At 36.9% G+C, this 11,771-nt stretch overlaps 1 protein-coding gene across 2 annotated transcripts in view; it reads left to right on the forward strand.

Moving 5' to 3' along the window:
• The window catches only part of ZNF385D (zinc finger protein 385D), a 429,859-nt gene that overhangs the window by 411,295 nt on the left and 6,793 nt on the right, over positions 1 to 11,771 (forward strand). For both annotated transcript variants that reach the window (XM_075745842.1, XM_075745843.1), the window contains 3 exons: positions 5,600 to 5,833; positions 7,782 to 7,960; positions 9,321 to 9,422. In XM_075745842.1, the coding sequence (XP_075601957.1) occupies positions 5,600 to 5,833; positions 7,782 to 7,960; positions 9,321 to 9,422 (515 nt within the window). The remainder of the gene's footprint in view (positions 1 to 5,599; positions 5,834 to 7,781; positions 7,961 to 9,320; positions 9,423 to 11,771) is intronic.

Below are 11,771 nucleotides of genomic sequence, written 5' to 3' on the forward strand. Positions count from 1 at the left end.
AATTCAAATTCTATTCCTGTTTGGTTGTACACAGCTTTGTTTATTACTTCAGTGCTCTTGACTCTTCCATTATGATATATTAATTAGTATCCATGCTGTAAAAGATCAGGTAAATATCATAATTTTCAATATTTCATGTTGCTTCACTGAAGGAGGTCTTATCATAAAATAATGAAGTATACAACTGTCATTCAGATATTTTGATCTTTTATACCAAAAAAACCTATGATGTACAGTACTTAACTCTCTAAACCATGCGGTTGTAATTAGTTTTTTCTTATAAAAAAAGGACATGGGTCCTTCTCAGTTCTAAAAATATACTTCTGTCTCTCCAAGTAAAAGATATCCATTCTGGGAAGGATATGTCTATAAAAAATAGATTGAATCCAGGTTTTGAATATAAAACTAAGTCTAGTGAATGGAATTTTCATAATATGATACCAAAAGAATTTTCTGTATAGTCTATTATAATGAGCCAAATATCAACCAACCACAAAATATGCCAGTTTGTATTCTGCACATGTAGAGGAGGAGGAGGCGATACATTTGAGTCAGAGTTCCTCAAAGTGTTTTGCTTAAGTGCCGGTGCCAGCCAATGTGTTAGCACACATGCTTATGTTTTAGCACACGAGTTCAGAAAGTCAGCCAAGCATGAAAAAAGTCAGCTGTACAGTTATTTTTGAGTTGGTACTTTGTTTTTAATATACTCCACTGTTATATTTATAGATTCAAAAGAAATTACATCTTATCTTCGAATGTAATTACCACAGAGGATGCAGAACATGCGATTTTCAAAGCAGCCCAAGGAAACCGAGGGCCGAGTTCTTAGTAGGCAGGAAAATCACATGCCATGATGAAGGTTTGCTATAAGCGAGTCAGCTGACAACATTTTTGCACTACTAAGAAGTCTTATAGTATAGTGAAATATTTCATATCCAGTTCTGTTTGTCATAAGAAAAACTGTGCTTTCTAGTTTCTGCAAGGGGTTGGTTTGGGTTTTTTTGTTTTTCCTGGACAGCATTATGGGCCAAATGCTCAATCCTTTTATGTCAAAGGCAAAGTGTGATTTAAATGAGAGCAGAATGCATGGGTATGTGCTAAATCAGATATTTTTAAATGCATGCCACTTGAGATAGCGGAAGGAAAAACATGCTCATAAATAGTTGAATTTGTTTGAAGTCAGAGCACTTTTCTCTCTGTGGCTCTATTTATAGTTTCAGGATAAGAAATTCGTATGCTTAGTAGCAGAAACTGATGAGTGAGACTTTCACAGACTCAGAAGAAAAACATGAGTTGTAATTTTCTGTTTCTTCAGTCTAAAGAAAATTCATGAGTCTTGTAGCTGGGATATAAAATTAATCCTGCTTACGTAGGAGGACCTTAATCACACACTTGCAGTTTTCCACTTGAACTATGGTATCTGTAGTACCCGAAGGAGTCCATTCCCATGGAATGTTTTTCATCTGGCTTTATCTTCTTGTTAGAATAAATCTTTGATTTTGCCAGTGAGCAAGATTAGTTTTTAATGTAATTTTTTTGTATTTTTACGTTTTATTCTGTTGCTATATTAAGATCAGGAACACAAATGGATTATTGTGAATCCTGAACTGTTCTCTTTTTTTGCTGCTGGAGTCCAGTTCCACACAATATTAGCAATCAGCTTCTATGCCAAAGCCAACCAGTGACAGTTGCAATAATGAATATTTGCTGCAGGCCACTGGTATGAAAATAGCACAGTGCTGCAAGCCTGCGTCACCAGAAACAAATCTTCCATTTGACTGTGACTGAATTTCCAGCTCGATTTTAGATCGTTTATTATTGAAATAGTTCTTAAAGCACTGTCATAATATAATGTTAAGAAACACTGATTCAATCCTGAAGGCATCAATTCAAATGCCCTCCTACTCCTTTCTGGTGGTGGGGTTTTTTGGGGGAGGGTTGGTGGTTTTTTTTAATCTCTTGTACCTTTAATGCTGTACGCTGTATTTAGGGCACTGAACTGTGTACAGACAGCAACACTGTAATATATGCAGAGGCACATGCTGGTTAGGTTAGAAGTTCTGGTGAGAAGAGGATTTGAATTCCCTCTTTATAAGCTTACTTGACAGCTTTTAGAATGTTTTCCCCTTAATTCCTGCAGATAATTCTAAAGGTTATATGAAGAGGGGCAGCTTTGCATCTTTAAATGTGTTATGGCTTTTAGATGGTGAACTTGGATGGTTTTCTTGTATATGTTTGGATGTCACGAATGAATTTGCATTAGTGGAATATGTAATGTACGAATATAGGGCACCTTTTGAAGGGTATGTGAGCAGAATATATGCTCTGAACTTTGGTATTTTTGTTAGTTGAAGAATATGCTGATGACATTTACCAATTTTAGTTTAATTTTTATATACAATGCTGCTTTCACACATGCATATCAAAATACCCTGAAAAGGACTAGCATAATCGCATAATCGATTGTATTTCCTTTTCACTTTAAAATAATTACTTAGTGAAATATTAGAATAACATAGGTATAGGAGGTCAGATATTTGAGGCAGGATAAAATCTGAAGTTATTTAAGCTTTTTTTATTATTCATTGCCTCAGTGTTTCCTATGGAAAATAAAGAAATGATGATCTATATTTTGCTTAAGGCAAAATCCTGACCCTTCCACTGCAAAGTTGGTAACGGTGATTGATGTACATATCTAATTTCCTCCAAGATTAGAATGAGCACCACCCTTGCCATCAATCCTTAGAGAATGTTAACGTTTTCTTTCTCTTCTCCTTCCCTCTCCCTGGTGCCATCTGCCCTCTGCCTACCTTTTCACCAGAAAAGTACATTGGCTAGACATACTACTGTACAGTAGCCCCAGGATGGAGAAACTGAAGTTTTAAAAGCAGTGTTATGTATTTCTGGGAGTGGGCTTTTGAAGAAAATAATTTCACTGCAGCAATTTTCAACTGAAGGAAAGCCAACATTGACACAGATTCTCTGGGATGGGAAAGGAGTGACTAGTTAAATGTATAATTTTGTGGACAGATCTACAAAGGCTTCGTTTACTCATCAGTTTCCCCAAAAAAGGTTTAATATTTCAAAATAGTATTTTTCTTTTGAAACAGTATTGTTGGTCTGTAAAAAATAATAAATAAGAACAGAATTTCAAGCAAGGTAACACCACTCCTTCTGTACCAGTATTTCACATCCCCAGTACCTTCAGGATATAACCACCCCCAGATTCACTCTCAGGAAAGAAAAACAACTTTGATTAGACCTGGAGTGGCACCTTATTTTTTTCTATATGATTTAATGCCTGGCAATATGTACAATATTCACATGACAAACTCTGCTTTCTTGGTTTTATGAATAACATTTTTTAAAAACCCTCTGGGGAAATATGTAGAAACATTACAAAATACACAATGTATAAAAATTGACAGAGCTTGAAGGGTCCTATTCCCACTGACTGAAAGGGGATCATACCTGGGTTGCTCCTGCAGAGATTTGTTCAGCCAGTTCCAAGTCCTCCAGTAGGCAATATTTCCGTATCTCTGTAGGTAGGCTATTCTCAGGCTTTACAAGCTTTAATATTAGAAAGAATTTCCTGATGTCTAATCTAAGGCTCTCTTGATGTAATCCAATAGTCCTTGTCCTATTAGGAGGGATCAGGGGGAAGAGTTTATTCTCTTATTTTTAGCTACCTTCTACAGAGATGAAAAATGTTGTCAGTGTTTACCCTTCATCTTCTGTATTCACAGTCCATGTTTTCTAAACCTCTAATTTATTTTGGCTCCCTCACAAAACCTCTCTTGTTGGTTTGCATTTGTATTGCTGCTGGATTAACAACAAAGCAAGTAATTGTTAATTTTTGACGTTGCAGTCCCCGTGCTGGACACAGGACCTCCAGTGCTGATTAGAGGAGAAAAAAACCACTTCACAAATCTTTCACTTTGCACTTTCAATGTGGTGGGGACCTGTTTCATAACATGATCATGCAAGAGATCCGTGTTCATCTTGTTATCTGCTACTGAAAGCTTTTTCTGGAAAACAAACAAGCAAACAAACAAACCAACCAACCCAAAATCAAACAAAGACACTCCCCAAAAAGCAGTTCTGGGGCTGTTCTTCATCCTGTTTTTTAATAGATCATATTAATCCTACTGAGTGTGGAATTCTGCAATTGTCTTTACTGAAAAGCATCTAGTTTTCTAGACTGTTTCTCCAATGCGTTAAAACTGTTTTGAATCATAGTTCTCAGTGTGTTTGCGCTTGCTCCAGTTTGCTGTTGTCTGCTAAGTCATTAGGCATGTTCTTCATTAATACGGTATCAGTCTGAAACACACCTCTGTGGCGTCAGTTCGTCGTGTCCCTCCTGCATCACAGCGCATACTGAGATCTATAAGCAAAAGAATTTTTATTTTGCCTATTCTAATAGATGGCAAAGAATAAAGTACAGGTAGAGCACTACTAACACCAAGGGATCTATGAAACAAAAAAGAGCTGTCTGTGTTGGAAAGTACCCAATTCCAGTAAAGTAACTAAGATTTCTTAGGGGGGAAGCTTAATATGAGAAAATAGAACACTCCAAAGGCAGAACAGCTCCTGTCCCTTCTGCCCTTCTCCCTTACTTGCCATCTTCTCCCCTGGCTCAGTGCTGGATCTTACTGTCCACTACGCTGCTGAGTACTTAACTACCAAATGATACTGCCGTATCCAAATGTCATGTATATATTATTCAAACCACAATATCGTTGTGTATTTTCTCTCTCTTGGATTTGAAAACTACAGAAAAAGCGCGAGTTCTTAGCTGCAAGCACTAGGTTTCTGAATAGATTTAGGAATATAACGTGCTTATGATTCTTCCAAACATACCACTGATACGCTGAAAGGAAATATTATTGTTTGTGTAGGTCTCAGATATAGAATGCTCTAGATTTAATTACTGTTATTAGTATGCATTGTTATTATGTAATAATTGATAATAATAATCTATGGATAAATGTATACTGTGTGTTAATAATTACCTTCATTCATTTAATATTAGTTTTGGCTAATATCAAGTGAAGAATCAATGTAATGTTGGGTTTTTTTTAATCAGATCTCAAGAACAGACAATTATTTTAATTTTAATTGTATTAGTACAAAATGTTAAAACTTTAGCTTGAGTACTCAATCAGCATAAATACTATACGGTACTATGGCAGTTAATGCATCTGAAGTGCTGTGTATAAATTTTAACTGCCTATTGCACTGGTAATTTACAGAACCTCTTTTAGTGGTCCTGTAAAACTGTACTGTACAACTCTTGTTGTACAGTACAGTTTTAATGACCTGTCTTTTCAGTTTATGAATTCTGTATTTACTGGGTGTTAGCAGAATGCAGGAGACAGAATGCGTGGCATTTCGATACATGGGAGTACTGTGTTTTGTAACCACACAAAATACAAAGAATAAGGTCAGATTTAGTTCATTACCATTAGTCAAACCATCACCAGCACGATCTGGCTCTCTGTGCAGTTACAGCATTAGGATGCAAAGAAGCAAATGCCAAAGGTCACAACCTTTTTTTTTTTTGTTTTTGTTTCTTTCCATCTCCTCTCTTTGCCCACAGACGTTACCGCAGGGACACCAGCAATATCAACGACGACAACCGTGGAAATCCGGAAGAGCAGTGTTATGACAACTGAGATCACCTCTAAAGTGGAGAAAATCCCCACGACGGCCACTAGCAGCACCACATGCCCTTCCGCTGAGACTGAGGAAGAAAAAGCAAAAAGACTGCTGTACTGTTCACTATGCAAAGTCGCTGTCAACTCTGCCTCGCAGCTGGAGGCGCACAACAGTGGTGAGATGGAGCAGTGCTTGCTTTCTTCCTTTTTTTTTCCTTCTGTCTCAAGAGCTCTGCAATTATCTTCCCCTGAATAGATTAGATCTCTTGCAGCAGGGGACAAAGAGGTGGCAGAAAACTGGCAATTACATGGAATTCATTAACTATTAAAGAATAAAAATGACAAGCAAAGAGGCTTTCATAAACGGGGGAGGAAAGGAATTTTATTGCGTGCAAGTTACCCATTTTCTTACATTTTAGCTTTTGCAGCTTCCAAACCTTATAGAGCTAAATGACAGCTCATGCTTCATTACCTTTGGTGTTCAGAGTTTGCATACTTTTGTTTGTGCCAGCTAGCAAACTGAGTATGAATGCCATTAGTTTTGTTTGAAATCTAACAAATTAAGGCTGAAAGAGGGAGCGTCAGTCAGTCAAAGTTCAATGATGAGAGTTAGAATTCTTAGCTCCATATTGTTCGTTAATAACTTGTTAAAATTATGTATATTTTTCCTTTGTTTTCATCAACTGATAGCAACTGCTGCATGTGAGTTGAATGCGTAGTTGCTTACCTCCATCTTTCTTAATTTTTAAGCCTTTTCTTGTTATTAGAGCTAGTAGCATCGATAAGTTCCAGTAGTAGAGTGCCATCATTCACAGTCACTATTTTAAGCATCTTATTGATTGGCTTTGTGGTGAGCAGGGTTAAAAGATCTTGGGATTTCATGTGGTGGCAATGACCACCCATAACAGTCCTACAGAAAACCTCCTAATTTTGGATGTCAGAGGTTACCTGCCAGCAGGGTAAACAGAGTTAGGAGACAGGCAGAGAACCTTAGGTTTGAAACATAGAGACAGTGATGGTATTAAGATGATCAATGGTTTTATGATGTAATAAAAAAAGAAATAACTTTGGCATGTCTTAAATCCACTTAAATTAAAAAGGAAATGATAACTTGTTGGTATTCATGAGAAACAAAGCCTAATCAGTGAATACTGTGTTTGCTGTATGACAGATCTTCAATTGGTTAAAATTCTACTTCATATAGCTGTACCCATTTAACCTATCTAACTTCATATGAGGGTTAGACCCTAAATACTTTCTGATCAAGATGAGAGCCAAAACATTATTCTGAATATTTAAGCACAACTCTCCAAGTTTTTGCTGTCCGTGCTGATAAACTGGTGTGTGTGCCTCACACACATGCGTACTTGTAAAAGCGTATATGTGGATGCATAAAACGATTATCAGTGGAACACCAGTTCTGTGCACAGTAGTAGTCCGTTGTCATCACAGACTACCTGTGTGGAAGTCAACTGTGTAAGAAATTGTTTGGTCTGAATAAAGGTAAAGAAACAGGACGCTATTGTTTTCTATCCAATCTTTATTTCAATAAAAAATGCAAGTGCATTTTTCTCACATGTATGTTTCTGACGCATTTTGGTTTCTGTCCAGGCCATTAAGGATCCATAGGTTGCTGCCAGGAACCTCTGCCCCTTTTTGATTGGGAGACTAATTAGTTAATTACAGATTGAAGTGTAAGCTACCTAATACATACTGTTTATCAATCCATTCAGGAGGACTACAAATCAAAGCCAACTACATCTTTAATAGCTAAATTGCTCTTCCTTTGCAACTACAATTCCGGTCTTATTAGCAGCAGGAGTTAATGAGAAAAGTCACACCCATTTAACTTCACATCAGGATACCTGATTGTGCCACTACTTACTGGTGTGGCTGCTTTGTTCTAGTGCATTACCTGCAGATATGCAATTTAATAATTAAATATCAGATGTGAAATACTGTTACGTTGGTATGAATCTGATACAGACAAACACAGGCATATTCCAAGGATAGCACGTGGCACCAAGCTGAGGTTCATATGATTTTCTTCTCAAAAGAAAACAAAACAATGAATGCAACCAAATTGCCAAAGTTGTTTCTGTTTCCCATTTCTAATGTCTCCAGGGACTAAGCACAAAACTATGCTGGAAGCTCGGAATGGAAGTGGAACCATAAAAGCCTTTCCCCGGGCAGGCGTAAAAGGAAAAGGACCTGTGAATAAAGGAAACACAGGCCTTCAGAACAAAACATTTCACTGTGAAATATGTGATGTGCACGTAAACTCTGAGACACAACTGAAACAGGTACTCAGCTAGCTTGCAGAGTGTGAATCCTTGGCTGTTCTTTGTTTTCATGGTGATAAAGTACCAACACCATCGGCATGTGTCAGTCTAACAGTTCACATCCAATGGAGCTTACAGATTTTGCCCTTTGTACTTGTCTTTCACACCGTGTGTTTTGTTTTGGATATGATTTTCCCTTGCACAGAATATATTTTCTCCAAAGCTCTCGATTATATATGTGTCTTAAAGACTTAAAGAAACTGTAAGATGCAACATGTTACAACTGTCTTTAGACTACTATAATTGTCATGAGCTAATAAAATTGCCATTCAGTGTACTGCATGGTATTTGCCTTGACAAGGATGTGGAGGTGTTTGCAGCCAGTATTTTCATAAAACACTGAATAACCTGCTTAGAAGTGCGGGATGGAGAGGATTTGTAATTTTTTTTTATCAGTGTTACTTTATACTGAGAAGCATGACCTCTAAATTGCAATTACACTAAGTTATGTTCAGTCATTCTTCAGATGAACAAAGCCTTTGTTCTGAACCACACAGTTTAATTCCATGTGCCTTTTGGAATTAAATACTTGTTAAGGAACTTTACAAGAATGAAGATAAATTCTGTAATGGACAATAGCAATACTTGTCTTCTGCTTTCAGGGAAAAAAAAAATCCAGTTCTTTTGTCTTGTTTTGCAAAACTCTCTTGACAATGAAAATCAAGTAAAAATATAGTTCTGAAAAAGGTCCCTTACATCCAATACTGCAATAAAGTCTCTGTAGAAGGATTCTTGTAAAATCTCATAGATTTTATGAAGAAGATAATGGATTTTGTGGGGTTTTTTTCACTGTCACTTAGTTTGATATGTAACCATCTTTCAGCTGAAATCTTAAAAGGATGTCTAGGCTTAGGGATTTAAACAATTTTGTGACCTTTTTTTTTTTTTTTTTCCCCCCTGAACAGGGGATGCTCTACTATCTAATATTCTTCCAAAACTTTCTATCAGCAGTGGATTTAGTTTGATGGATGCTTTATAGAGATAGGGAGGAATTTTTCAAAGGCTTCTATCTTTGACCTGATTCAGGTCCTGTTGAAGTTAACAAAGGTGAGAAACCCATTGACTACAGTGGAAGCAGAGCTGAACTGAGCACTGTGGAAAATCACAGTCCCAATATGTGATGCACAAAGGATCGTTCAAATTGGAACAGACCCTATTCCCATTCGGTATTGAATTAGTCAAAGTAATGCTGTTGTGGAGAGCAGTAGCCTTCAGTATTGGAGCACCTTTGTGTAAAGCAGAACCTGAAACGATCTGTTAAAGAAATATCACTTTTCTTTTCTTTTTTTTTTTCTTTTGTTCCCCAAATGTATTTTAACAGCACATAAGCAGTAGAAGGCACAAAGACAGAGCTGCTGGGAAGCCACCTAAACCTAAATACAGCCCTTACAACAAACTCCAAAAGGGAACACATCCTCTAGGGGTAAGCCAATCACCTTTTAATTTTACTTTCAACCCTGCAGAGTAGGGTTTTTGGAAAATGTAACTGGAAAAATGTTTAAAATGAGAGGAATAGTGTAAGCAATGAGAGTATACAAGTGTCTGAATAAGCCCATAGAAGCCCACAACTGACTTTGTATATACTTGGGTGGGTGCGGACTACAACCCGTGGGTCCTTGTTTTTTGTAGCTACTCTGAATAACCTCAGAAAAGCAGCTTGTTTCCAAGGCCATTAGAGAGCAACAGACGAAAGTAACATCCAGATGTCAGACAGGATTTTTCCAGTTTTCACCAAGGACAATAGTGATGAAATGACTAAATAAAACTCTATAAACCATAAAACCTTTATTCTATCCTTATTTAGAAAATTAGTCAGATAACAATTGAAACAATTTTAAAAATCCATCTCTCATTTCATTCAGCTCAGTTTCAGGATGGTTCTGGTCGCATTTACAACTGCCAGGATAAACTATCTGAAACACAGTTCTTACTATCTTCAAAAGCTGAGAAAAAGATTTACTTTTTAATAAAAAACCCTGCTAGGATCCTGCCATTAGTTAAGAAACAGCTTATATTGTGGGTGGGATAGTGAAACATCTGACGTTTATCTCCATCAGATAAACTGCACGATTGTTTTATGTGCCATGGCATTTTGTAAGGGTCTATATATAGTTTTGGCAGGGAGAGGACGTTGATCCACTGGCCTCACAGAGGTTAGCCCCTTATTCCTTGACCATCTTCTCTAATGCAGGCAGAATATGGAGCTTTTTTTCTGTGAAAACCCAGTTCTTTTTAAGTTGAGTTAAAGCTCTTTTCTTGACAACAGAAAATGTGTTCTTGTTGGAGCAGCCCTCATGAGTGGTATTTTCATGCATGATTCAGTTGGGTAGGAGCTTTCCTAGACACTGTAGCATAATGCAGTGCACCATTGTGGTATATCACTCGTGGGGAAATAGCCCCATAGGATTTTTCAGTAATCCACCAGGAAGACCAAGGTCTCCAATACATATAAGCTATACTGAAAGGAATAGAAAATATGTAATTACGTACGTAGGATATGGAATGACTACACCCTCTCTGACAGGATTATTATTCCTTTAGGAAATTCATTACTGTATTTAGGAAATACATTACTGTTGCTGTTGGGCACAGTTCTCTATTTGCCAATTTATTTAATGGTGATTTCTGAGAACTCGAGCCACGGATCAAGGCCATTTAGTTGCTGCATAGACAAATAAAGGCAAAGTGTCCTTTTCCTGCTCCCTCACTCCCAATTGCTCATGATATACAAGTCAGGCCAGAGGTGAACAAAGAGGCAAAGGGGATTTAAGAAAGAGTAGAATGGAGTCTACAACGATAAAGGTTAAGAGTAGTTCTCCATTTAGTCATCTTGGTTTTGATTAGAAAAAAATACCAAAATTGCTGTCACTTGAAATACAGAATGGCATAGCAACAAGGTTTGAAATGAAGCTGCAACATACTGTATATGCTAAATATTACTGGTTTTGCAGCTATCTTGAAATCTGTTGATAAATTAACTGCAAAGCTGTCTAACTTCATTAGAACTTCCTGATTCCTCCACGAATAGCAAGATCACAGAATCACAGTTAATATAAACTCACATAAGATCTTTGTTCTTAATGACAAAAAAATGTATGAACATTACCTTTTTTTTTTTTTTTTTACAGAAGTTAGAAAAAGGACATACTACATTTTCATATCTTTTCTAGACCAAACAGTTTCCAATGCCATGTTTTCAGTATCATTTGTACTGCTTTGTCTAGTCTAGTTTTGCATGCTTCAGAGAAAGAAGCTTTATGAATTCCCACAGTACTATTTCAGAGTTTAAGAAAACTTGTAATGTTAGGACTTACTTGATATTTCTTCAAGCCACAAACGTCCAGCATGTATAAAATACTACACCAGAAAGAGGTTATCAGGTGTTTGATAGTCCAAACTTTCTGCAATAAATAGCTCTTATAAAAACGTCCTTCACTGGGAATTCTAGATCACAATCAGAGCCCTGTTGTTTTGGGCTGTGGGTTTTTTATACTTTGCACCCAGATATTCTTTTTTTTTTTTTTTTGAGACTTTTTCTTTTCTTGTCTGTTCAAAACAAGGCTGAAAAAAGGTATTTACTAAAAAATGTAAGCAATGAGGAAAAAGTCACATGCTTAGCAAGGGAAGAAGACAGTTTGGATCAGTGGGTGTAACACTGATCAAGGGAAAGATCAGATCATTGCTTTTCATAGGCACCATGAGGAATTTTGTATCTAGCACCCATTATGTCCTCCATTAAGAGAATTACAGAATCTGGTTCCCTCTGAGTATC

Source organism: Balearica regulorum, chromosome 2 (assembly GCF_011004875.1).
Source record: "Balearica regulorum gibbericeps isolate bBalReg1 chromosome 2, bBalReg1.pri, whole genome shotgun sequence".
NCBI classification, from domain to species: domain Eukaryota; kingdom Metazoa; phylum Chordata; class Aves; order Gruiformes; family Gruidae; genus Balearica; species Balearica regulorum.